The 27,625-nt window shown below is 44.9% G+C and overlaps 2 protein-coding genes across 4 annotated transcripts; one reads left to right on the top strand and one right to left on the bottom strand.

Annotated features, from left to right (window-relative positions):
• Window positions 1–214: 214 nt before the first annotated feature.
• Window positions 215–2,469, top strand: LOC124312149 (sulfotransferase 1A2-like). 2 transcript variants are annotated; one of them, XM_046776641.1, is made up of 8 exons: window positions 215–782; window positions 860–959; window positions 1,054–1,210; window positions 1,280–1,406; window positions 1,498–1,592; window positions 1,668–1,848; window positions 1,933–2,054; window positions 2,163–2,469. In XM_046776641.1, the coding sequence occupies exons 1-7, from the start codon at window positions 548–550 to the stop codon at window positions 2,046–2,048; spliced, it is 1,011 nt and encodes a 336-aa protein (XP_046632597.1). In that variant the 5' UTR covers window positions 215–547; the 3' UTR covers window positions 2,049–2,054; window positions 2,163–2,469. The 2 variants fall into 2 exon arrangements, with proteins under 2 accessions (XP_046632597.1, XP_046632596.1); XM_046776640.1 differs by lacking the exon at window positions 2,163–2,469 and having other exon boundaries at window positions 216–782; window positions 1,933–2,123.
• On the bottom strand, window positions 2,461–23,018 carry LOC124312057. 2 transcript variants are annotated; one of them, XM_046776490.1, is made up of 7 exons: window positions 22,884–23,018; window positions 8,707–9,126; window positions 5,578–7,528; window positions 4,853–5,500; window positions 4,631–4,677; window positions 3,942–4,074; window positions 2,461–3,626 (listed from the first exon to the last, which is right to left on the bottom strand). In XM_046776490.1, the coding sequence occupies exons 2-7, from the start codon at window positions 8,957–8,959 to the stop codon at window positions 3,587–3,589; spliced, it is 3,072 nt and encodes a 1,023-aa protein (XP_046632446.1). In that variant the 5' UTR covers window positions 8,960–9,126; window positions 22,884–23,018; the 3' UTR covers window positions 2,461–3,586. The 2 variants fall into 2 exon arrangements, with proteins under 2 accessions (XP_046632446.1, XP_046632447.1); XM_046776491.1 differs by lacking the exon at window positions 22,884–23,018 and adding an exon at window positions 20,996–21,522.
• Between the last annotated feature and the right edge of the window lie 4,607 nt (window positions 23,019–27,625).

Below are 27,625 nucleotides of genomic sequence, written 5' to 3'. Positions count from 1 at the left end.
TCTAGTGAGTGTGTCAGCTACTACGCTCAGCTACTTTTGAGAGCCTAGATGGCTCTGTTTCATTTTTACCACTTCACAATTCTGACAGGCCCCGCCCTAAAACCCCCTGAAAATCGGCTTACGTTTACCCTAAAATCGAGATGGGGAAGCCAACACAGCCGTGAACCGACCAGGGATCTATTGCTCTGATCCCAGTTGATTAAACGCGCTTGCGGAAACACATCTTAAAAACAAGTTAAACGTGTACACTGTACAGTTGGAACTAGCGCATTCACGAGAGTATAAATTCGAGTTTGTTTGACGTTTTATTCTCAGTGTAAATAATATGACCTAACAGGAATTTGCTTGTCCGCCTGATTTTATTTATTTAAGAAAGGACCTTTCGACTATTCGCGTCGCCGTTGACTTTAGATATCGGCTTTCTCCCATAGTAACACACGCGATAAGTAACAGTCAACAGTCAACAGTGCGTCGTTATTTTTTTAGCTATACGATTTAGTTGTGAAGCAAAGCTTGAGAAATAAAGTGTCCTTCGATTTCCTTAGCAATGTCGCAAAGCAACGAGAAAGTGATCGGCAAAGCAGGAAATTTCGAATTTGAAGTGATCCCCAAAACTCTGACCAGTCCATTTACTGAGCACTTTCCTAATTACACTGAAGGATTGGCTAAAGGGTCACCCGGTGGATTTGTCCTGTCTCCAGAATACGCTCGTCATGCCGAAGAATGTCTGCAATTCCAACCGAGAAGTGACGATGTTTGGATTGTTACTTTCCCGAAATGCGGTACAATCGGCTACTAGTCTTTTCATAATTAAAAGAGAAAAATTAAAAAGTAACTAATAAATGAAATTCTCTTTCAGGAACCACATGGACACAAGAATTAGTGTGGATGGTGATGAACGATTGCAACGAAGAAGTTGGGTTGAAACTACCTTTGAATCTACGTTCCCCTTTTCTTGAGTAAGTTATCAAAGATGCACTTAACATTGCATATAGGCGACTAAAAATTTACATATTGTAATTACCTTTTGCCTCTTGCTTGAAAACTTCAAAGGTTTCCGTACCTCACTCCGGCGCAACCGAAAGACGCTCCACTGGAATTGAATAAATTAGTTTCTTTGGAAACTATTGAAAAGATGCCATCGCCACGTCTAATCAAGACCCACTTGCCATTATACCTTCTCCATCCAAATCTGCTTGACACTAGCAAGGTGCGACATTTTCCGTAGTCGCCATAATTCAGTTAAAATTAATTACATCATTTCCATTTCGTATTCAAGGTAGTTTACGTGGTCCGCAATCCAAAGGATGTAATTGTTTCCTACTTGTATCACCACAGACTGATCAAATTTCAGAACTTTACTGGAACATTGGTTCAGTTTGCTCAGTATTTCATGGATGACGAATGTAGGTCAAACGCAGACTAGGCCACCTAACTGTTTGTTTTAACTGTTTGTCCTTTTATCATTCGATTATTGGTGCTGACCGTATCGCGCAGTGTACTATTCGCCGTTCTTCGCTCACGCCTTGGAGGCTTGGGCTCAGCGCCGTCACCCCAACATGCTGTTCCTTTTTTACGAGGACATGAAAAATGTACAAATACCACTTTCGCTTTACCTTGTTAGCTCAACTGATTATAGTTACCTAACCGCGCTTTTTCAATGGCAGAATTTGAGGGGAGAAATCGAACGAGTCGCGGATTTCCTTGGTAAAAGCTTGTCGGGAGAACAACTGGCCAGACTCGTCGTTCATCTTCAGTTCGAAAATTTCGCAAAGAACGAATCAGTCAACTTTGAAGCGGGAAAACAAATGGGTTTTATGAACCAAGAAGGGCGTTTCATCCGAAAAGGTATATACATCATTATTTCAACTTGACACAATTATTCCGTGATTAAAAAAAACGACAACCAAATCCTATTATTTGAAATGAAAGGAGAAACAGGAGATTGGAAAAATCATTTCAGTCCGGAATTAAACGACCGAATCGACCAATGGATCGAGAAAAACCTGGCGGGGACAGATTTGAAATTCGTCACGGAATTGCGATGAAAATTGGGACAATTTTTTCTTGTGAAAAAATTTACAGTCAATCTTGCAGACTAGTTGACAGTCGCCTTGAGAAAACAAAATAAATAAATAATACAAGTTACCAAAATGTTGTAGAATAAAATCCAGTTGGCTGTAACGGTTTGGAGGATGATTGACACCTGAGGATGAATGTTTACCGCGATCGAACTTGGATATGGAAATCAAAATTCACATTTCACAGTCCGCAAAGTAGTGTCGCATAATTCCTGGAAATACTTGAACCCAATAAAAAAGAAAACAAGAGAGCCTCGAATTTGCGCCCTCATTGTAAAATCCCCCGACAAAAATCGGTCAAACAAAAAAAACCCGGTGATTCAGCAATATCAATAAAACTGTTTCCCTAGCCAAATCAATGCCATAATAAATAAAAAGATTACAATTTCAAGCAATATTTAATGAAGTTGAAAAAGAAATGTGGCGCACTCGGTATGCAAATAATGAGGCCCCATCGTTTTTTGATAGATGGTAGGCTAATAATATTCAAATGTGGATTTTCACTTCTCTCATTTCTCATTCATCGTGCAGGTTCAATTATGCAAACGATATTTAAAAAAAAAATACATAAATGGATAACAAAACCAGCACAGCGAGAAATAATGAATCAAAAAAGGGAAGAAAGATTCTGGTTCGGTGTAACAGATTGCGTATAAATTATAGCCACAATCAACGATTGACAAATGGAACTGGGCGTAGTCCAGGACGTCAAACGAAATCTGATGACAATTACAAAACAATAACTTGAAAAGAACCCTGGACTGGAACGAAAAACTGTTAATACTCGCACACGAATAAGCCAAAAACAAAGATGAACAAGACAATGCAAACCCTTCTATAATTGACGCCTGATGGGCTTATGCTTAACCCAACACCAAACACGCATTAAATATTTAAAAAATTCAAGACTGTGTATGCAAGATTACAAAAAGCGCAGTTCTAGCCTAGTGCAGTAAAAAATTTGGTTACAAAACGAACGTGATATTAAAACAACAAGACACTTGACAAACTATTCGATAAAAGTAACAGGCGAGAGGGTCGCATTTCACGCGGTGAAGTTACAACCGAGACCCAATCCAATGAGCGAAGTAAAACATCCGAGTCACAAAAAAGTGCTAAAGTGAGAGTTAACTTCTGTGTGAATAGCAGCACACACACATAGACACAGAGAGAGGGCACGGTGGGTGAGCCACCTGTTTTACGATTTGAAAGAAAACCTTGCGCGTCTGCTTCGTTCTGTTTTCTTTTGTTTATTGCACATCCATTTTCTTCTTGTCTTGGTTTTTTTTTCTTCTTCTCCCGTTGCCTTTGACGTTCCCAGAGACTAGACGACTATTTAAAAAGATATACAGTGTATACGTATGTACCGTGTACAGCATTTCATTTTGTGAGCGTGAAATTGCTGAAGAGTGCTGCTGCTGCCGACGAGGGTTGGCCATTGCTGATGGGTTTTCTTCACTCTCTCTCTCTTCTCTCAAATTTCCCCATTTTCGAACATGTCATTCTCATTCGACGCGGTCGAGTTCATCGCACGACTTGGATTTGCTTCGGTCCACAACAGCAGCCCGAACAAATAGGTAGGGGGAAAAAAAGAAAAAAACAATAACAAACAAAATAAATTGATTAAATAAATCACGAGATGATTACTAAGACAAGACCAGCAGCACCTCGGCAAGATGCGCTGCGGTGAGCGCGCAAGGTGGCTGTGACGGTTTGAAAAAAGTGAATGTCTACTAGTAGTAACTAACTACAAATGGCTGTTGAGAAAGTTGAGAGCGACACTGTCGACAGAACTATAATTGGCCGATCATGGCTGGAAAAGACGTGCTCGACGTAGCGTGTAGTAAAAAAAGAGCCTACCTTCTATTTGCCGTGTCCCGGCGGGCGGCGTGAACCACAACCTGACCGTTGCGAATGGATTTGAAAACGGCTATGGCCTCGGCGTGCGACAGGCCTTGCAGGGGTGTGCCGTTCACGGCCAGGATCTCATCTCCTGCGTAATACACACAAACACACAAAAGACGATGGATGGTGATGAAAACATAAACATGGAAATTTCATTAACGCCGTAACATTATGATGCCGACTATACATACGACGCTCAGAGAGCCGTAGTTGGAAGGAAGAAAAGAGCCGAAGAAGAAAAACACTTCAAGACACGAAAATGAACTGGGCGTTAGTCTCAGCAGTTAGCATTTCCCTGTTTTGTTTCGTTTTTTTTTATTTTATTGATTTCCCTTTTGTTGCCTTGATGCCAGTTTGTTTTTGTTTTCTCAGTTGGCCGCGGACGCCGCCGCCGCTCTACACTACCAAATAAACGGAGTGATGACGGCCGTAGAATAATCAAAAAAATATTATTTCAACTATATAACCCGGGCGCTAAACCACAAAAAGGGAGGGATAACAAAAATTCCGTTGTGGAATTCTTTTTTCAAATTGAGACCAACGGCCGCCACAAATTCCAAGGCAATAATCGTAAGAAAACAACAAAAGAGACGAAAAAGGACGAAAGGAAATGAAATACTTTAGAAAAATAATAATAAACCAACCTTCTCTCAAAGTGGCTTCTTCGGCTGCTTGACCACTCGGGAAAATCCTGTTGAAGAGATAAAAACAAAAAATAAATAAAGAAATAGAAAAAATCATTTTTCTCCTGAATCTCATTAGAGCAAAATGACCGAATAGAGAGATAAAGATATCCCCCTACATTTCCGTATAAATTACAAATGTAAAGAAAAAACAGAAAAAAAACTAGGGTATCATCCTATTACGTTTTGACATAAATGCCCATGGATCCTTTTGGAGAATCTCGTCCGCCGACGACGCTGAAGCCGAGACTCTTCTTGCCCGCCCCTTTCTCGTAGGTGATGGTGTAGATGAACAGTGACAAGGATTTGGGTCGCCTCAAACCCACTTCGCTTGTAGAGGTCGTGACGGGAGGACCGTGAGTCGAAGTTGCCGTCGGGTCCGTTGCCATGTTCAACGGGCCCATAGATTTGCGTTGCGGGTGGGCCGACCGCGAGCGACGCTGATGATGAGGCGTCTTGTTGCGGACCGCGGCCGTCGTCGCCGTCGTTATGTCACCTTGCGTCAGTTTATGGATCGAGGCCAAGGCCGGCGACGACCGGATGTTCGGATCGTAATAACGAGGTGGCGACGGCGAGGAAACACGAGGCGTCGGTGTAGGGGACGGACTGTTCTCCGCCGTGTCCGTGCAACTCTCGTCCGTCGTCGCCGTCGAGCGACCGCTGCTGCTGCAGCTGCTGCTGCCAACGGCGTCGGCGCTGCACCGGGCGATGACAATGTCCACCTCCTTGGGCGAATTTTGGAGAATGTCGCGGGCCTCCTGAAGTCCGACTCCGCGCAGCCGACAGCCATTGACGTTGATGATCTCGTCGCCAATTTGCAGACGGCCATCCCTGCCAAATGACAAAATGAATTCATTTCATTTGAATAATATAATAATTGCTGGGGTAATCACAATCACAAGACTCACCTGTGGGCCAAAGCTCCTGGTTCGATGCCGGCAATGACATAACCCACCGATCCCGAATCGGGACTGGGCTTCTTCTTGATGTAAATGCCCAGTTCGCCCGTTTCTCCTTTGACTAGTCGCAACATTTTGAATTGTCGTTGCGGTTGCTGCGGCTGGGCTTGCGGCGGCTGCTGCTGCTGCGTCTGGTACTGCGGGGCGTAGGCAAAGGACGAGGACGGACGCGGCGGATGTTGAGTGACGTGCTGGGCTCCGTAGCCGGGAGGTAGAGAAATGTGATTCAAGGCGTCGTTGAAGTGTGACGCGCCTCCAATTTCCACCAAAACCGACGGCTGCAGCCACTTTTTCCGATCCAGCGAAGAGGAACGGGCGTATCGGCCGGCCTGTGCAGAGTCGCTGATGACGGGCAAGTGTCTAGGACTGCGCGATCCGGCCGTTTCCAGCGTTCTCAACTGGGCCACACCAAACATGACGGTCGGTTCCTTTCGACTGCTGTTGAGCTGCTGCTGCATGCCGTCCGGCTGTTGACTGTTGTTGTTGCAGCGGCAGTTGCAGCATCTGTGCTGCTGCTGCTGGCTCACTCGTCCATCCAGCACGTCAAAATCTCCGTCCAGCGAAAACTTGTCGGCCTGAAGATGATCCATTGGTCGGTTCTTGGTCGGTGTAGGTGTTGGGCGGGCCGGTCTTGAATGCCCGGCCAGTTCCGGTTCCTGTTCCACCGATTTCAGCGACGACACGAACGAAACGTGAATGCTGCTGGCCGGATCCGGTTTGCCGCTGTCGGCCGACGCCCGTCGCGGCGATTCGTATCCATTGCGGGTCGCATCGCTTTCATATCCGCTCTCCTCCGATCGATGGCTGTTGGCCGATGACGTTTGCGTGGCTTCGGCAGCCGACAGCGGCAAAGCGGCCAGGGAAAAGCTCCTCTTCCGGCGGACCAGTTTGAAAGTTTCCTCTTGCTGATTCTGCCTGACGCTGACGACACTCCGGTAGCGAATGGAGGCCAATTGCAGATCCGGGTGAGAAGATTGACGGGCAGATTCTTTGATCAAATCATCACAGCTGGCGGTCGTGTTGGCGTTCAATTCCGAGCCGGACTTTGAACAAGAAACAACTGGATTCGATGCTGGAAGGTGGTTGTGGCTCTTGCTGCTGCCGGTGGTGCTGGCCGTTTCCACCTCGGCTTCGCAGCTGGACGAGAGGAGAGGGCGATGAAGACGTGAGCGAATAAAAGAATAAGGGAAATGACTCTTCTTGCTGACCGTCCCAGCCACGTCCGGCTGGATGTCCCCCATGACGCCCGAAGAGGCCGACACGTTCTCCAAACTGATGGAACGATTGGGTAACGGCATCAGACGGTTGCTGCTGCTACTCCCGCCACTGATGGTGCTGATGCTACTCTCCCGGATCAAAATGGTTTTCTTTTGCGCCTCTTGGATGACGTCCGGAGCGTCGGCCAGCACCAGCATCATCGGGTGAGGAGTTGACGGCTCCTGCTGCGACGTAGGTGGATGCTGTTGTTGTTGCCCTGCCGCGATGGATTCGGCACGCGCCATCATCGAGGACGAAGGTTTTGACGAGCGCAGAAACAGGTTGCGGAGTGATTCGACGCGACTGACCCGTCGCTTGGCGCCCGTCTTGTTGTTTACAACAGCTGGACGGCATCTTTGTTGTTGTTGTGGCTGCAAGAGTTTCTTGCCACTCACAGACGGGGCCACACCCTCACAACACGACTGGGCAAATGGATTTTCAAGTGGAATCGCCGTTGGTGACGAGCTGCTGGCCGGTGGTGGTGGTGGCACTGGTTCGACCGGTCCGTCTCCTTCTCCCTGCTGCTGCTGCTGCCCATCCATCAGCGGAGTCGAATCGCTGACATTGGCTGACGGCTGATTCACCACTTTCTTATTCTGTTCCCACTTGCGGCCGACCTTCTTGCCCCACGTAGACGGCCCGCCTGTTCAACACAGAAGAAAAACAAAAAATGAGAAGAGAGTGAGCCGTGAAAATGAAAATAAGGCGAACACAAATCGTAAATATCTTGGCAGGAGTTGGCACAAATCCGTCCTTGCGCACCTCCAATGCCGATCGGCCAATTGGTGGCGAAACTACACGCAGGCAGGCACACGATTCGATTCCATCTCTGTCATTTTTTGGCCGTGTCAAACGCCTAACGATGGATACGCAATCCAGCCCACCGCAGAGAGAGGCGGAATATTGGGTGCGCGGGAGAGAGACAATAAAATCAATTTCGGCACGACTTATTTTTTCTCCCCCCTTCAAGTTCAGTTTGGCTAGAAGAAAGTGGATTGGCATTTTGTTTATTTTTTACGGGCGAAAGTGAACGTCGTTGGTTTGTGTCTTTTACCATTTCCCAAGGATGGTCGCCCAGTCTATTTGGCTATTCAATGGTGGGGGGGCCCATCGCGAAGAACCCAGTGAGATGACCAAGCACGGCCGTGCTGCTCTTTTCAGACTTTAGTTTCTTTTCTTTCTCTTTTTGTTACCATTTGATCCGTTAGGTTTCTTTTGATTCGAATCACGCTCGGCGTGTTGTTGTGATTACCAAACACACACCGTGGCGAGACGACACATCCATATTTATATGGGATATAGTAGTCTGGAAACGAGTTTGTTTGTGATTTCTTCGGGGTTGTTGTCGCCATGTGTGTGTGGGGGGGGATCGTTGGACAGTTGGTGAGTTGAACAAGAAAACAAATAACTTTTTTTGAAACGAAAGTTGTCGAGTCACAAAACTGATTTCTAAACGTCCGTGTTAAGTGTAAAGTTCTCTCTCGACTTGTTTCGCTGTAAACACATTTTCTGACTTGTATTTCTATTTCTGCTGAATTGCTGGTGCTGGATGGATCTAACCCGTGAACGTCTCGTTTCGGGAGAGAAGAGAAAACGCGAGTAAAAAGTGGGGTAAAAGTGCAACACCATAAATAGACGAATACGCACAATAACTAACGGGATAAAAAAATACAAGCGTCAGCCAGATATTTTCCATAGTGGTGAATCTTTTCAAGTGTTGGCTATTTGGGAGACGAAGAAAGTTTGAATCGTCCTTTGGAGCGTGGCGGCAGGCAGGAAAAAACAATTTCAAAATATTGGGGGAAATAATAAAAAACTGACCTTTAAGCTTGAGGCTTTTCGGCGAGTTGATGACGACCATGGCCGGAAGAGCTTTGACGGTTTGATAATTGTTGTCGTCCAGCGTGTCCCTTTCGCTGCGACTGCTGGCAATCAGCTGATCCTGATCGGCGGCTCCGCTGCCGTTGGAATCCAAGGAAACCAACAGGGCTGCTGCCTCAGTGGCTCCTGCTGCACCACCATTGGACTCTGGCTGCAACTGCTGGCCGTCCGTCCGTCGCCGGAAGAGCCTCATCTTTCCGTTTCGAAATGGCCCGTTGCTTTTGTCTTTCTTCTCTTTTTTTGTCTTTGACTTCAAGGTTTTCTCTCTACCACCACTGCTGCTGCTGCATCGAATGCCACCGGATTGTTGTAACCCGAGGGGCAATGATCGGCTGGGTCAAATCACACGCAATGGCAACTCTGCAACGAATCAAAAACACAAAAAGAAAAAAAAAAAAAAGATGTTGAAGGTGTTTTCTCTCAGCGACAACATCCACAGCACGAAACGACACACGAAGGTTCCAGCAGCGACTGTCAAATTGTTTTGATACACAAAGTCAAAACAACAACAAATACAACGAGAGGCGACGAGTTAACACGAGCGATGGAGTAGAAAAGAAAAGAAAAACGAGGGCGAGCGCAGCTGATGAACGAAGCGACCGCTCGGCACGAAGGAGCTGCCCGAACTGAGAGACACGCGTGCGGCGCTTCCGTCGTCGTCGTCGTCAGTCGTCACCGTTGCTCCGCTCCGTGATTTCTTTTTCTTCTTCTTCTTTTCCCATTGCTTCCCCCTCCAAGTGGCACACTCACACGCTGACAGAGTCGCTCAAGACACCGCAGGAAAATAAAAAGAAGAAAGAAAAACAACAAGAAAATTAAAGGCGCCGAGCGAGCGCAACACCTTCGACCAAAGAATCTTTGGCGTTGTTATTATTATTCCCCTTTTTTTTCTCGGTTTTTATTTTTGTATTTTTGGCTGGAAAAAAAAGAAGAAGAAGAAATTGAACCGAATGATGTCGGCGGATTAAGGTTACCAACCCGGGAGGGGGGAAAAAATCGGAGCGCGCGCAACAACAGTCGAAAAGACGTTGGAAAAATAAAACATTGAGGAGAAGAGCCCAGCAGGCACCTACGACCTATACCGCCCGGCAACACATTCTCTGAATCAGAACTACTACTACAACTACCAAGAATTTGTATAGTCTCCTTTCTCTCGTCATGTAATTCATTTTCTTGTGAATATGCTAATGGAATTATAGAGGGGGGGATGCAGCAGAAGAAGTCGACGGTGGGCCCCGACGGTTGAGGACGGACAAGCGAAAAAGAAACAACCTGTTTGTTGTAGTTGGCTGTCTGTCCCGCCCCAATGTCCCAGCAGCAGCTAATTCCATCGTCGTGACGGCCCTACTACTATACTCAACACGTTGGGAAGTGCCTCAGTGGACCGGTGACTTGTGCGAGCTCAATGCTCTGATGGCGTGAGAGAATTCTCCTCCGACTACGCGCTACCGAACTGTGTAAAAACAGAAAAATAAGGAAACAGAAAAAAAAAGAAAAACGAATTTCCGAGATGATGGCCGACGCGATGACTCCGGTCGAGTGTTGAGCCTCTGCGCTGGTCGAGTCGCCTCATTAAATACCAATTATTCTTTTTTCCCCCCTCTTCTTCTTCTTCTTTTTTCTAAATTGCCGTGTGCACACAACATCATCGCCTTCGGAGAGTTTTTTCCTCGAAAGAAAAAGCGGCGAGTGACAAGGAGAGAAGAAACGAAAAAAAAGTTGTCCACGCAACGAGGGAAACGCTAGTCGCCATCCACAGATGACCGCATATATTATGTCAGCTCGACTATTGATGATAGCAGAATAAGGGAATAATAAGAGAAACACAGCTGATGCGTTTCTCAAGGAGCTCCCGACACCCGGCCGCGGGAATCGTCGGCATAAATTTGCCAGCCAAAGAGGAAGAGACGCACGACGACACAATTTTGTCGAACCGCACACACAACGTGAAGGACGGAATTTGGCATTCATCACTCGGCTCATTAATTTCTCATCCACTCTTTCATCTAGGACGTAAGAACTCATCACGTGGTAGTGGCGTCTCTTCTTCATGACGTGATTGATGCCTTCCTATACCTCCCATCGATCGGCGGACCATGGCCCAGCTGGCACAACACGGCGCCCAGCCTCACCAAAAATAAAAATCTGCCACATCTAGCTCTCGTTCCACTCACATTTCTTCCCAAGTCATCTGTAAACCAAACAATAAAGGAAATGGCGGATGGACCATTTTCTATTGTTGTGGCCAACTGATATTACAACCAGCCTGACTGACTGACTGACTGGACTATAAATCTCTTCTCCTTTCTGCCAAGATTCAGTCCGCCCCCGTCACTCTTCATCTTTCGGCCGCGAGTCATATTTCCCCATTAACCGAATTCTATTATGCACATCTCCATTCCTCATTCTTCATTCTCCTGTGGCGTGCAGATGATGAGGACATTGGGAGAAAATTTCGAGCTCACGCTCCTGCTAAATACACCCAGCAGAATAGCCCAAGAAAAATGAGAAACGTCCGATTCAACAACAACAACAACAACAACAATGCGGGTTGTTTGGCTTTCCTTAACGTTTTTCGCTCGTTGTTCCGCAGGGCCGTCGAAGAACAACGACTTGTCCGTGTTGTTTGTCTGCCTAGTTTTATGGGCAATCTCACCTGCACGACGCAGAGAGAGAAAGAGAAAGAAAAGAGAATGAAATGAAATGATGCAGGAGGAGGGCGTACTTATTGCTCCTTGATTCTCGCCGTGAAATGGTCGGCTGCTCTTTTACCGCGCCGAATTGTCTGCGATGCTGGCCCACACATGAAACATTCACATAACCCCATTTCGGGGGATCATGTATTCATTAAGGGCGCGTCAAAGTCGGTCCCCTCGAGGAAAGAAAAAGGAAAGAAAAATAAAGCCAACCCAAATAACAATCGTAAATCCAAAAAGACTGGGCGATCCAGCAGCAGCAAGTGCGTGGGTCTAGGTAAACGTATTACCGCGTACAGCTGCAGCAGCAGCAGCAATTGCCTAATAATGTGAAAGAGACCAAGACCGAGAAACAAACAAACAAACCAGTCCCACACACGCAGAGAGCGAATCGTTAATTTCCTTGTCTTCTTTTTCGGCCCTCATTTTCTATGTGTGTGTGTGTGGGTTTTCGCCAGTGACCGACACACCAACATTCGATTCCGCCCAATGGTCGATAAGTCAGATCAGCAATGCAAATCAACTCGTGTGTATAAATAATACAAACTCCATTTTATTTGAAAAAGAATAAAATAAAAACCTACGCCATCGTACAATAATAAATAAAAAGAAAGAAGAAATGAATAAACTAATCGAAGCCAATAAGTCGAGTGCCCAAGTTTGTGTTTCATCTGACAAAGACAGAGGACGTGGAGCAACAAGGTCCCGCAACAAACCGGTCCAACGGCCAACAAATGGTAAACGATGACTTATTCTGACATGCCAATTTTGTCTAGACGCACGTGACTCCAATTTAATCGACGCCAACTTTTTGTTTTATTTCCCCCTTACACTATTCCACATGGCCATTTCTCAAAATGTGCGCCCAGGAAAAATAGTCGATTGAAATGTGGATGAAAATTGGCAATCTGATTAAGTTTCACGCCACTTTCCGCGCATTCTTTACGGCGTATCGCGGAGTAGCGAGAGCCTCTTGCAAGTTGCAACTGCTGTTGCAGCGTAGCGGTAAACGCTCGACAAGTCAAAGCACTTGAACGGTATTTCAAAATAGCCGCAATCATTTTCTTTTTTCTTCTTCCCCCCTCTTTTGGTCGGTTGCAACTTGGACAAGTATACCCACCAGTGTGTGTCTTCCATGTCAGTTAAACAACATTTTTCATTCCATTTTTCCCTGCATATGGAAGTCCATCCAGCCGTTGAAGAAAAAAAAAGGGCAAACAACCGATGACCAAGGGAAACTAAAAAGACGCGGTCGATCGCAACTTTTGAATAATCAAAAGGGAATGAAATGCAATCAAGAGAAGCTCAACTAAAAATAAATCACAAAAGATGCTCCGAAGGATACGGCCACCAAAAGACTCCCGACAGGAGGTGTATATAGAGTCGGGAGAGATTGGCTCACGTGAATTCGTGAGTCAGCTGACCGCGATAAAGTCGCAGGAGAAAAAATGCAAAGTGAAAACTTTGTAACAACATTTGGCGAGCAGTCAAGTACACACGGCGCGCACACGGCGTATTGTGTGTTCTCGAATGTTATGGACACGGCGATCGAGTCTAGAGATTTGAAGGCCGAAAAAATAAAGAAATAAATACAATAAATGTAAAAAGCCGAAGGGTTTTTTGTGTGTGTTATTAGATAATGCCATCACATTATTTATGGCAGTCGTCCGACAGATCTTTTGCCGCTCTTTTGTCCCGTCAGTTTATTTTGGCCAGTTTGACGGACGGTCTTTGGCTGTCGGACGAGAGTTGGCCGACAATACATCAACAGGTAATTTAATTGCATAATATCAACGGATGGTGAAATAACCCCGACAATCATCCGCCGGCCATCTCGGCGAGATCTAATAAAAATTCACGTCTTCCCCGGCTGTCGAGTAAGTAACAAACGGCAGAGAGAGAGGCCGCTGCTATTTCTGTGGCTATTTGAGATGCAAATAGAAAGTGCTGCCGCGAGATTGGCTCCTCCTAATTTCTGTTTTTCTTTCTCCTTCTCCTTTTTGTGGGTTATCTCCATCCGAGTTTCTATCAAACTATTTCTGGTGTTTGCCTATCTATAGAAACCGGAATTCTTTGAGGCTACGCGGAAGGACGACACACGAAAAGGAGGAATAAATAGCGTGAATAGCATCATGGGCGTATTCAAATATTTGGGTTGCCCGTTGCCAAATCGTCCAGGTGTGGCACAGGGGGGCGATGCAAATGACCATTTAATATCGCCATGGAAATGATACGCAACATTTAATCGGCGCATAACGTTGCGCCACTTGTAAAAAGTAAAATAGAAAAAGAAACTAGATGCAACTGTGTGGCACAGAGTTCCTGTCGTGTGTTGCGAGGTGAACCATGCACAAACGTCCATCACTCGGTAGGATTTCGTGACGCTTCCGGCCCTCGAGCAACGTTGAATTTTCTTTGCTGTATAGTCTCTTGTTCGTCGGTAGTTAACCAAGACAAACACACATATACACAAAAAATGGCCACTAACCAACCCAAAACGGACGGCAATGAACCGGTCAGTATTGAAAGCGAAAGAAAAAATTGCCTTTTATTTTTCACGTTACTTTTTTTACTCCCGCGTGTATGGCCAAAAAAAAAAATAGTTTTTGCCTCGGAGCTAATAAAGAATAAAAGTACATTTTTGGTTTTCCCGTTTTTTTTCCTGTTTGCAACCATCACCCGTCAAACATGGGCGTGGCGGACTGCGCGTTGAGGAATGAAAGTCTCCAAGGTGTCAGAAAAGAGAATTGCTGACGGGAGGAAAAATGATAAAAAGAAGAAGAAAAAGAAAAAACCAACGATGAAATGGCTCGGCTCGTCAACTCGAGTGTATCAAAACGGAATATCGGACAGTTGGGCGAGTCGGTTATAATGTGGTTCCTCATTGTGTGTGTTTCTTTTTAAGCTGATTATCTTTCCACCTCTTTTATTCATTCGTTCGTTCGTGAGCTCGGACGGACGGACGGGTGGTTGCGCAAGAGCAACAGACCTTTCCACCAACAGCTCACTGACATTTCTGTCGGGTTTGTTGTTTTTTCTTCTCGTTAGACTTCCTCCACACGAACACACACAACAGAACACACACACAAACGAATAATAATAATTGAATGGCTTGATCTGTGTGTGCTCCTGCTGCTGCCTCCGTCATGTCCGACCTCGGTCATGAGCGCACAACACGACGATGGATGCGGAAAGGACCGAAGGTGGAGAGCAGCAGAGTCCAAAGAGGTTAACGCGATTACAGCAGCAGCCACCGCCACCTGTGGTTCAATTACCAACGGGGGTAATCATCGGGCCCCGTTTTCTTCTTCTACCCCCAACAGCAATGACGCAACCAGGGGAAAAGTGTGTAGACAACACGAAAAACAACTCAACACACCATCTCTCTCCCGATATTTTTATCTGACAAAAGCCCCCAAAAATGTTTTCGTGTAAAGTTCGGCGCTGGCCCATTTCTCTTTGGTGCCTTCCTCGCCGCCGTCGTTGGCAAGTCAATGAAATTGTTTAGGAAAGGGGGAAAGAACAAAAGATTGCCAAGAGGTTAGAAAGAGAAAAGATGCTCGAGAGAGTCTGCCTGCCTGCCTCGTTCACCTACATATTGGCCCAGCGTGTAGGTGTTTGTACCTCGTTGTTTGCCTTTCGATTTTGACACACCTTCCCTTCACCAGCGGATATACAAGGCAATCGTATTCAGATATCGACGCACCTGTTTGGTGTGTATAGATGGGAAGAAAGAAAAATATGGATGGGGCGGAAGTGGATTTGGATGTTATATCTGCGCTGGCGGGAGTACTCACGTCCGAATTAATCTCAAATTCCTTGAATTCATTGAGGATTATTTCCTCCTCGAAGGCATCACACGACCCATTGCAGCCGTGACGGGGTTGGTTTTCCTACTACTATTACTACCAGTGGTGGTAAGTAACACACTTACTATTTTTATCTGTTTCTTTTCTTCTTTGCATCAAAAGAGGCCGAGGAAATAAGAGCGACCTGCGGATCATAACCCAACGCCAACGTCTTCTTATTTAGATCTAGCGCATACTAATAACGGCGCTTTTCTGGCTCAGCCATTACGGCAAAGGCAAAAGGATAAGCATAAGAGAGAGAAGCAGCAGGATATAGCTGTATAAAAGAGCCGCGTTATTGGCGTTGGGTTGCATCATCGATGGGTTATTGGGCCCCTTTCTCGGCAACTCGGCAAAAATGGATCATTCCCACCATTTCGGTAGAAAAACGATAAAAAAAAGGGCGCCCAGCCTCTCTCTCTGGTAGCGTCGACGTTAATAGACCAAAAGGGCGACGAGGAAGTCGTTGGCAGAGAGGAGAAATGCCAACAGGTCTCTCCTTATTATTATATAAAAGTTACACACGTATAAAGGATACTTGGTTATTAGTTTGTTAGTTAACTAGATAGATGGGGTCTCTCGCCTTTCTCGGATAGATTTGCCCGGCACGTAATCGGCCATCTCGGCGGCCCTCTGATTGGCATCTCGAATCGTCCGTGCTGTTGTTGCGCACGATGATGTTGTTATCCGAAACCAGACACGACGGAGAGAAAGAGAGAGGGAAAGAATATTTATTGCGAGAGGTTTTTTGACACGCGGACGACGACGACGCTGCGTGATGGTTGCCCCCTGACTGCTACGCGTGCTAGTTAATTCTTCCCGCGGATGGGGTCGTTTCGTTCACGTCTTCTTCTTCTTCTTCTTCCTGCTCGCCGTCGTGCCTCGCATTGCCGCCCGTTTTACTAGACGTAGAGACCCTGGTATATGCCTGAGATATGCCTCGGCTATTGAATAAATACATCAAGCTCTTCCCTGTTGTTGTTGTTGATGTTGTTGTGGTGGTGGTGGATGGGGCGATAACGAAGACGGGCAGCGAATAAACACGCCCAACTACGAGCGCAGCAGCTGCTGTCAAGGATATACATGCATGTCCTGTCGTCGTCTTGCGCAATTGTATTTATGCGCCTCATTCGACATTATCGACTCTTTTTCCATGATGAAATTCCTTCGACGCTCTCACACGAATTCCTCGGCCCCAACTGATTTTGATTGAGCGACGCAGACTGTATTTGACCAAGGTTATTCTAACCCTATACGAACCCACAAAAGTCGTTAAAAACGAGATCTCCCATCCATTCGTGGAAGAAAAAGGGGAAAAAGAAGAAGAAGAGAAATGGCCGCGCAAACAAGAGGAGAAGAAACTACACGGACGGGTATGTGTTCACCTATATGTACAATGTGCGTCTACACGTTATGGTTGTGTGTATAGAGAGAGGAGAGTGCGTTACACTAGCAGCAAACGGCATTGTTATGTGCACCGGGCGGTCACAGCAGCAGGTCTCTGATGAAAGATGCATGACTTCTTCTTCTAGTTTCTCCTTATTCCTGATGCTGTCTTTTTCTTGTTGCCCAGGTGTTTATTGAAATAGAGAATAGAATAAGAAGAAATAAGGAAAAATGGGAAAAAAGGAATAGAATTGGAAGAAGGTGCTATCCTACTACCCCCCACCACCCCCACTACCCCAATAACTCTTTTCCTTCGGAGGTTCTTCTCTGCGGAGAGAAGTAAATATTGGGAATCCGTCGGAGCAGAAAGTGTTGGACTGGAATGCAGCCAAATATCAATAACTCTTGATCTCACCCTCACAGGCAGAGGAATAGAGTATACGTCCAGCATTTATCAAAAATTGTGATTGGCTTTTCCCCCCCTTCTTTTTCACTTAAATGCCTCAGATAGCTCTCGACTGTCTGGCCAACAGAAGACTGTTGACCTCCTAGTCTCGCGTTCCTCTGGCCGTACCATATGAAGAAGGCATTCTTCTTTTGGCTTCTTTATTTCTTCTTCGATCGACTCTTTTTATTTTCAGGGGGGGTTTCTTCTTCTTCTGGTATTCCCATTCGAGGAATGCGCTGCAAGAAGGAAAAACCTGCCGACACACTCGCAGCACCCAAGACTTTGGCGATTGACACACGCCTATCCACCTTATTTAAATAAAGCTATTCCAAAGAATAGGCACCATCCAAAAAAAGAGATGGAGAAAAAAACCAGTAAATCAAGCGAGAAAACGACCCAGAGAGCTCTGCTGTAGATAGAGAAAAGTAACGATATAATGGCACACTAACAGCGGATTTGCATTCGCTTCTATTCATTCCCCCTCTCTCTCACACTCACAGGCAAAAAAAGTCTTTTCTTCTTCTCTTGATCTTGCCAGTCTCTTCTATCCATCCACAAATCGACTGGGAGAAAGAAAAGAAAAGAAAAAAAATACTTTTGAGCACATCCACACACGCCCAAACCATAAAGACAACAAAACCATCCGGGAGATAGATACGGAAAAGAAGATTCCGGCAAAAGGCATCTCACAAATTCCATTTGCTTTTTTTGTTTGCTTTTTTTTATTATTATTATTTTACTCTTTGGCGCTAGAAAATGTTCCTGGAAATGTTTTCGAAGGCTGTGTGTGATTGTCTTTCAATAAGTCCATCAACGAGTTTTTTTCTTTCAAAAAATAAAGAACCGCTCCAAACTGGTCGTCGCACAGAGAGAAAAATACAAATAAATGCCTTTGTCTTTTTTTTTAACAGTAACACGAGATTTGGGGGCCCCCTGTTAAAGCATGTCCGGTCTCCCAGGCAACGGGGCGCATATTTTCATGTCAGCGCTCCTTCTTTTTCATTCTTTCCAGGAGCTCTTTTTCTTGTTCTTTGTTTGACGTTTGGAACTGTTCCTCAAAAGAAAAAAAATTGGGAGAGATGAGAAACAAACGAATAATACCAAAAAGAAAAAGAAGGACCGGACTCTCTCTCGCAATGTCCGGCATTGTTAAATAAGGCAATGGCGACCCGGGATTGTGTTGGCAGCGAGTACAGTTATAATAATCGACGCCGTCAGTCGTCATAATATATTTTGTCTTTTTCTTCTTTCCAACTTGCATTGCCCCAGAGCAAATTGGAATAACGACAGACACTACGCCATAACAACAATCCTACCACCACCACCACCACCACTACCGTAGCGTAATCAGTTTCTTTGACTGGTGGAACCTCGGCTGAGGGAATTTGTAAATACGCAAACTGACGACTGCTACACCTCGTGAGACTCTTGACAGTTCACGTGCCTTTTCGGTAGTTTCGGACGTGTACAACTGGGCGGCGGTGACCAAAACCGGTAGATTCCCCCCTTTCAAAAAGACATAAAATACTTATACTACTAGTGTGTATATGGTGGCACTTCCGCTCCGGATTTCTTAGAGAGCGGGGACCGGAATTGTATGAACTCGGCGGTCATGGCACGTCCGTCTATTATAACTGTTTATTATTAGCAACTGGACGGAACCAGCAAGTATACGCGAAGGGGCAGAGACTAGGTATAACGACGACAATCGAGTCGCGTTATTTCATTTTTACTTTTATGTCGTCCCTCTTTTTCTTTTTTTGGCTTCAACTTTTTATTTTATTTTTCATTCGTGAATTAGCCCGTTGGCCTTCCTCATTCTCTTGGCGTTTTCCAGCATCGAGTCCGCCCATTAATCATCATCATTCCCCCGGCCGGCAGGTAAGCAGGTATGTTACCCACTTGTGTTTTCCAACGAATTTATTGTCCGCGTAACTTGTTGTTGTTCCTTTGACTTCGTTTATAATTCGACTTGGGCCAACGCCACCACCAGCGCCCGGCCGGGCCGTGAAACCAGCGAAAAAAGAAAAGGTAAAACACGGAGCGGAACGCGGAACAACGATCCCGCTGGCAATCCTCATTATGCAGCGCGCCAGTCTGTAACGGAGTTTCGCCGTGCTCGCGTGTGTACCTCTGCCAACTAAAACGCACAAGAAGAAGGAACAGCAAAAAGGTCTTGGTCTGGCACTGCGCTCGGTTGACCCTTGTTGTCTCTTGTGTTTTTGGGTGGAGGGGGGGGGGCCTTAATCTGGTTCCATCCGCCTCTTCTTCTTCTCATTCGATTCAATTCCAAGCAACAGAAGCAATTAAGATTGCGCTGCCAGTTGTGAACTTTGGACTCGATGGCTAAATAAGAACCAGCTGAGAGAGAGAAAAACTTGTTTCAACTCCTATCGCACGGTCGTCGTCTTTCAAGTTTTGTCTTTTTTTATGTTTGCCGATGGAACGGCGCGGATACGGAACGTTTTCAGTTTCACAGAAAGGAGAAAACAAAAAACGCAACAACAACGAAAGGAAAAACCCGACCCGCCCCAAACTGACCGTCTCGACCAGAGATGCGGAATTATATTTTCCAACATTTTAGAAGACTATGCCCTTGGTTGAGATTTCCTGACACTCGGGTGAGAAATTAGGAACGATGATGAAGTTGCGACTCTTGCACCTTTTTGGGGTTTTTTTTTCCACGTATACGTTGGAAGGAGGGAAGAGAAAAATTAACAAGCGAGGGGTGAATATTTCAATCCCGTTGAAGGGGCAGCCCTTATTCAAATTCTGCAGTACTGTTGGTGGGGATAAGATTACTACATATCGGCTTTCAGATCGATGAATGTGCTAAATCTCTGACAGGACCCTTTGGGAGACCCACAATGGGTTGGCTACTCACTACAGGAGGCCCTGTGGGCCAGCCCCAGCCCCCCCCCCTCTCGCCCCAAGAAGAAGAAATAAGCAAATGCTGCCCCTCGTCTGTTTGAACTTTCGGACGGACAACGGACTGACTCGCTTATTCTTCTTCATAGGAGATTGTGAGTGTGTGTGCCCAACAGGGCAAAAGGCCACAAACAAACGAAATCGTTTTTTCGGTTGTGTTTTCCTTTTATTCTTTTTTATGCCAACGATATCGTTGCAGAAGAATTTCCCAAATGTTGGCCCATTTTTGTAAACTTAAAAGTCATAACCCAGGAGACCGTGACGGATCCCAGTTTATGATCCACGGCTGCTGCCGATCACACACACAAAAAAAGAGTCGGGGAAACGAGCCAACTAGATTATACGATGACTTGTAACGATTCGTATATATAAGCGATGGTAATGACGGACATTACTCGGCTTTTTATTTCGCTTCTCATTTACATCCCACTCGGGGGAAAAAAGGCCAAAAAATCTACTGCTGAAATTGGAAACCAGTAAAAAAACCTTTTTCCTATCGCCTCTGAATGGGTTACAATCCAATCTGGCCCATGATAGCATCGCTTATGGCTTCATCGTTTATGGTGGTGGCCGTAGACATGTCAAAGTGCTGCCAGCACACGATCATCATCGCGACAGAGCAATCAGAAATGAACCTTAAAGTGGGGTTGTTGCTCCACTAATGAGCTGCCATCAACCACTTGTCTCATGAAAAACGAATCCCAGTTAGTCAACAAGGAGAAAGGGCGCACAGAGAAAAAACTACAAAATCGAAATGAGTTGTGAGATAACAAAATGGGAATGAAAGAAAAAGCGACTCGGAAGTTATTTCGATTCGTTGGGTGTAACCCCCCCTCTCAGACAGACACGATGCTACTCCTAACCAGTAGATTTATCATATCACGTGAATAGATTAAAACTCGAATAAGTGGGGGTCTTTTTACCTGGTGATTCCACGCGACGATCAGTTTTCTCCACACACACACGGAAAAGAGGAGGAATAGATCTGTGGGGTTGCTGTGGTAGGCGTAACACAAGCCAAGGAGGAGGACAAATCTCCACCGTTTTTTTACGGGCCGTTTCTTTTAACTTTTACGGACGGCAGCGGTCGAAACAACAACAACAACACACGTCCAATTCCAGAACAAAACGAACCAGCCCTGATTGCCTTATGATCCCTTGTTTTGCATCTGATTATCAACGGGGGGATGGAAGAGAAATGGGGAGGTGGAATGTATCTCAGCCCATCCGAGAGCTATCAGTCTTGTTCTCTTTCACTCGACGGTTATTTTTTCGAAGATATAGTATTCTGTCGATGCGCCAGTCACTGTGTAATATCGTCGATTTTCGAGTTGGGAAAAAGATCGGGGGTCTTTCTCGTTAGCTCGTGATGATTCGATAGAGGAAGGAAGGGGGGTCCAGTCCAACGTGCCGACGCGGCTTCCAGTCACACAACAACTGACCACCAAAGCTCAACTAGACATTGGCGTATACCTGCAGCTATTGCAGCACGCCAGTGCTGCTGCGTTCCTTTTCTCTTTTTTTTATTTCTTCTTCTTCCTTCTCCTTGCCGGTTCTTCGTGTTGTTATTTTCCTCCTTTCCCACTTGGATTCTCTCTCTCACGCCCTTCTCCCGTCACCCACCACCTCCTCCACCTTCTCCCTATAGACTCCCGCCGGCTCCCGACCCCCCCTCCTTTACACAATTCCCCAACCGTCGGCTCCCTTTTCTCTTTAGGGGCTGCTCATTCCCGACAGTCCCCTCGACAAGCTTCTTGTCAGGTGGGCGAGCAGCAGAGCCATCGCCATCCAGCCCAAGTTCAGTCAAAAAAAGACCATTAGGGACCGGTGGCCACCACCGCCACGACTCCCAATGAGTTTCCTCGACGATATAACAACTTACACAGCCACAAAAGCCAATAAACATATCATCGGATAGACTCGTTGCTGCTTTTTCCCATCCATTTCTTTCCATTATTTCCCAGCAGCAGAGCTACCGAATTGCAGCTCAAGACTTGCACATTATTCTTTTATATAGTTACACGCATAGTATACGATCACAGTCGTGCAACTTTTTTCTTTCCCCCCACCCTTTTTTCGTACACATAAATATAACCAACTTGTACTTTCGGATCAAGTTCACATGTGAGGACGCTCGTTTTTTATTAGCCGGAGAAGAAGATAAAGCTCAGAGATTACGCAAAAGGACGAAAAGACAACGACATGGGACCGCCTCGGGACTCTGCTTTGCATTCACATAACGTTGGACACTTGCACGTTAGAAGAACGCGTTTCCTCAAAGAAAAACTTTTATTTTAAGAAAAAAAAGGAAAGAAGAAAAATGTCGGAATGTTATGTTAAAGACGGACGGCGCCAAAAGAAAAACAACTCCAAAGTCACCTGGCATTTCCCACCTTCGACAGGAAAAATTTTTCCTAATAACTAAGGGAAAAGTGGTGGAGAAAATTCTTTGAACCTTGAGTTATTATGATTCAATTGACATTCAGTTCAATTCCACAAAAGTCAAAGAGATTTCCCAACAATTCTAAAAATAAACCAAATATGATTATTCACTATTCAACATGCCTATCTTTTCCTATTCACCTAATAACCTGCCATCCTCAATTGATAAATGGAATCATTATGTAACACTTGTTTGGCCGATCCACGTGCACAAACTCAATTTTCAAAAATGGAAAAGTTCGAACGAAGGACACTCTTTGAAAAAACCAAGCCGTGACATTTGGCAAACAAATTAGACGTCATGGTCCATGCAACAAACGGTTGAAAAACGACAACGGCGAAAAAGAAATAAGAAGATTTGTGACTTACCCACTTTTAATGTTTCGCCTTGCTTCTTCTCAGGTGTCATAAAGAAACAGGAATTGCAGATGTAACAGCTCTTGGAGGTCGGTGCAAACAAGTGAAAGAACAGCAACAGGTGAGGTGGTGGCCAGTCGTTTTTTCTTTCACTTTTTTTACTTTTGGCATTCGTTCAGAATTTAAAGATTGGCGACACAAAATTTGTCACGAATTTGCCATGCAGGAGCTCCTCCAACAGGTCGTCTGCAATCGGCACAGCATCAGCTCAGCATCAGTTCACCACATTCGTATCGTTCAACTCGCCAAGGAGGAATAACTATTTCTGTACTCGATTCCCCCACCATATTGGCTGTGTTTTTGATCCAAAGTTATCGTCAATCCTTTTTTCTTTCCAGTTCGTTCGGCCTTGTCGTGACATATAGGGGAGTGGGTGAGCAAATTTTTTTTATTTATTTTGTAAATCGACGCCATTTGCAACGTTGCACAATTTTATTATGGCGTGCATTTGCGGAAGAGTAATCAAGAAAAATAAATTAGATTGCAATCAAAAATAATATTGGTTTTATAATTGAGAAAATGCAGAAAAGAATAACAAACGAGTTTTGCGAGAAATTGTAATTCACTGGGTTTTTACATAGCCCCCTAAAGAATTGCATAGGTAACCAACCCCCTAAAAAATCACCCATCAAAGGTGATGGAGTTGAACAGGGTAGTATAGTCATGGCGGGAAAAAAAAACACGAATGCAAATGGCAAAACAATACCTGTGCATACGTCTCCACTTGACTCTCTCGTCTGTGCGTACACCTGTGTGTGTCCTGGGCCAGTTCTACCTGGGCTGATGGCATTCCACAAGAAGAGTCGAGGGGAAAACATCAACAAGGAAAAAGGGAAAAAATATGCGCCGTTTTGTTTGGCTGAGCTGACCTTCTCCGGCGGAGAGTTATGCCCAAATAGGCACCGTATAAATGAGAGAGAGAGAGAAAAATTTCAATTCCGATATTGCGCATAGACACAAAAAACATTAGACGGTACTACAACAACAAACCTCGTTCAGACTGCTCAGTGTTACATGGCGGAGGGGATGACCAAGGCGACGAGCTGCCAAGAATGGATGATGAATCAAAACACTTGAACACCAACAACATCACCACGCCATTTCTTCTTTGGCATTCTCGTGTTGTTTTGTTCCATCCTGGCGTCTAGTCGACTCGAATTAGAAGCGGACGGACAAGACATTCACTCACAGCGGCTGTCGGCTTGTTACACATATTCACAAGTTCTTCCTCCTTTTTAGCATTTTCCCAAGGAATGTTTTTCTTTTTGGCCAGCACACAGTCACTGCATAAATAGTTGGTAATGGTGGGCTGAATGGAGCTCAACAGCACCGCAGGTGAGATGTGTACCGAGAGAGTGTTCTTTTTTCGCCTGGTCATCCTACGGTTTTTGAATGGCTGCCAAGCCCCTCTGATGGCTAACACAACAACAGCGTGTGATGTACTTTTTCCGTCTTTTGTTGTAGATTCGACGGGCGGCTATGAGCGATGCAACAGTGCGGAAGTGCGCGGCCGGCCGGCCTGCCCAGCACACACTTTCCCTCGATATCTTTTGTCGCGTTGCACATTTATTTTTTTACGATCAGCTCAGAGATGGACACAAAAGAAAATCTCCGTGTCCCCGGCTGACGCCATCTGCGCCTATAGTTGGATATTTTTACGACTTCCGAATAAGTCCCAGTAGGTCCAACTACGGAAGGCGGATGCGGAAAGCCATTTTTTTTCTCTCTGGAATTGCAATTTGCCAGTTATTAGTGACGTCGTTTATTTTTATTACATCAAAGTTAATTCCATTTAATATTAAGTATACCTTAAGATGAAACTTGTGTCTACAAATCTTTTCTCCGGCCGATAAAATCCGTTTGGACCGGTAACTTTGGTTGTCCAGCAATTCTTCCCCTTAAATAAAGTATAGGATATTAATCGCCACTGTAAATAAGTATATATAGTGTTGTTGTCCGTATCGCCCAATTCAGGGTCTTGGGGGGGGATCTGCAACGCAACCAGAGCCATATAACTTCGTCTTTAGATAGAATATAGGAATAGAAAACCCCGGGACGAGAGTTTAATGGTCAACGAAAACATAACCAGCGAGCGCATAACACGTCCATCAGCCGTTATCTTATTCAGCAGCTAAAGAAACTCTAGACCCGTGCTGGTCCCCCCTCTCAAAATAACAAACTGATGAAACAGATTATTATTATTATTATTGGGAATCGAATGATTCTTTTTCTTTCGATGGCTCTTATCTGGCAGGGGGTTTGAACGTAAAAGAAGAAGAAGAAAAAAGACAATCGGACACAGCACGCGAACAAGGACGTTTAGTGGTCAGGCCAAAGTCGTTTTGTTTTTCTTTTTTCTTTTTGTCTTTTTCGTTGCTTCATTCTCTCCTTATTCGTGTTCGACATATTAAAAATAAAAAAATAAAACGAAAGAGAAGATGACAAAACGGGAAGGAACCGGAGAGGTACACCCGAGAGTTTTTCCCACGAAATCAGAGACGACACTCTAAATAAACCGAACGCAGATGTCAGTGATGGGAAACAAAAGAAGAAGAAGAAGAAGCAAATGAGTGCGCAGCACCGGCGACGACACTCTAATGTACACAACTCAAGTCATAAAACCTTATAATGATTTACTACTCATCTATATATCGTCGTGATGTATATAATAACAGCAAAAGTGGAAAACAAGAAGATGAATGAATATAATAATATTGACCGCTGGGTGTAATACTAAAGTGACGATAAGAAGTCGCGTGGTTTTTTTTAGGGGGATTTTCTGTCGACGTGAATTTATTTTGACGGGCGTGCGCTGTGTCGAGATGTTGAAAACGCGCAGTATTACTAGATCGGACGGTGAGACATGGGGGGAAAAACCCCCGTCGTCTTTTGCTTCCCCTTAGAAAACCCAAAAGAAACAAAACCAAAAAAAAAAGATAAGGAGAACAAGGGCCCCTGTTGTATTCTATTGAGTCAATGGTTCGGATTTCATTCACCAGCAAAAGGCAAAGGATATATAACACAAACAATAAGGGACGGGAGTAAACAGAGGAAAATGTTATCATTTAAAACTCTAAAAAAGAACGAGAGAGAGAAAAAAGGGTCCGTTCTCCAAATATACCCCCGGTCTCGGGAAATATATATGTGGCAGGTTTCGGTTATACGACAGGAGCAACAACTCTCTCATCATCATCATCGTCTACTGTATAGAGATATGGAGGGGGGAATTATGTTCACACACAAGACTTTGGACAAACAAACAAAAAATGAAAGGGTTCCCGCCGAGCAATTTTCAAACAAACCGTCAAAACCCGAAAGAAAGAAAAAGGAATTTTCAATCCATCCAAAGAGCTGCGATCCTTTTAGAATTTTTATTTTTAAAATAAAGGAAAAGCGATGGCTAACGCAGATTAACCATATAGGAGCAATGCGAGAGTTATACCAAGGCATTTTAATAATAATTTAAAAAAGGCGAATTCATCGGCGCCTTTTCGGGGTCAAACTGGTTTTGTTGATCCTGGACATATTTTTATCTGGACGATGATTTAACCGACGCCAATTCATGCGATACGCCAAAACGCGGAGAATATAATAGATAAGAAATAAACCGGTCCTACGTGACCAAAGGCGAATCGCATCCACTCGAACGACTAAAACAAATAAATGAGCCGGGGATACATGATACACTTGAAAAAATGTACTTCAGTCAGTTCTCCACTCCTCAGCAGAGTCCATTTCAACGTTTGAATTCCTCTTTGAGTTTTAGTACACGACTGAGAAGAGTCTCGAAATCATTTTATACCCGGAGAGGAACGATATGAATGTATAAGAGAGAGACAGACGCACAAGAGAGAAAGAGAGATAAGAACTTGTCTGTCTGTATAGTTCCAGATACATCTCTCTCTTTTTAAAAGCTTCTAGTGGATGGCTACTGGGAATAATATAGCGCTTCTTCTTTATAACAAAAAAAAGCGCTCCTGTTGGGGGCCTGCTGGCCGGTTGTGCTGTGATGATTGTGTGTGTCTCAGTTCTTTGGTTGATGTCAAGCGCCATAAATTTCCAGACTTTATATTGTGTCTGTATGCTCTCACTTTTTTTTTGTTCTCCTATCAAAGAAACTTTGTCCCTTTTTTTCCTCTTGGATTCTCACACATGTGCGCAGCAGTCGTCGCTTGGAAAAAGGGGCCCACACGATGAAATTTCAAATAAAAACAAAAAATCTCGCTGCTGCACGGCATTAAATGTATAATGTACCGCAGGCCTTTTGGTTGGTGAGATCGTGATCCCCAGTTGTTTCTTTTTTTGGGGGGTTTTTCTTTTAAATAAACAACAGGGAGCTGAATAGCGACGTCAAATAATAATCTCCTTTTGAGAGAAATGCTCATAAGTCTTTTTTTTTTCCTCCACCCTTTTCAATTGTTATGGCTCACACACAAAAACCGAGGAGGTGTTGTACTGGTAAAACGTAAAAAGTGCGAAAGAGAGTGAGAAAAGAGAGAGAAAGTCTCTAATATCTATACAAGTTGTTGCTGTAAATAAAAGGCGGGCCCAGTCGGTTATTTGTCTGGTTAAAAAAAAGGGAAATTATAAAAGACATTATCGGCCATTGATTACCATCCGCGCCGCTGTGTCGTCGTTCCCGTGCGAAAACTCTCGCCCATGATCCCACGACAAACTTTGTTAACTTTTTGTGT

The sequence above is a fragment of the Daphnia pulicaria genome, chromosome 8, assembly GCF_021234035.1.
Source record: "Daphnia pulicaria isolate SC F1-1A chromosome 8, SC_F0-13Bv2, whole genome shotgun sequence".
Taxonomy (NCBI): Eukaryota; Metazoa; Arthropoda; class Branchiopoda; order Diplostraca; family Daphniidae; genus Daphnia; species Daphnia pulicaria.
Note: the sequence above shows the minus strand (reverse complement) of the source record. Positions and strands in the feature narration are given on the sequence as shown.

Excerpts from the sequence above, each read along its gene's own strand:
- LOC124312149 (XM_046776641.1), top strand. The coding sequence starts at position 548 with ATGTCGCAAAGCAACGAGAAAGTGATCGGCAAAGCAGGAAATTTCGAA. Across the intron at positions 1,593-1,667 it reads TTTACGAGGACATGAAAAAT|AATTTGAGGGGAGAAATCGA; the intron begins GTACAAATACCA and ends TTTCAATGGCAG. Across the intron at positions 1,849-1,932 it reads AGGGCGTTTCATCCGAAAAG|GAGAAACAGGAGATTGGAAA; the intron begins GTATATACATCA and ends TTGAAATGAAAG.
- LOC124312057 (XM_046776490.1), bottom strand. The coding sequence starts at position 8,959 with ATGAGGCTCTTCCGGCGACGGACGGACGGCCAGCAGTTGCAGCCAGAG. Across the intron at positions 4,678-4,852 it reads ATGGGCATTTATGTCAAAAC|GATTTTCCCGAGTGGTCAAG; the intron begins GTAATAGGATGA and ends TCTCTTCAACAG. Across the intron at positions 4,075-4,630 it reads AGAAGCCACTTTGAGAGAAG|GAGATGAGATCCTGGCCGTG; the intron begins GTTGGTTTATTA and ends TGTATTACGCAG.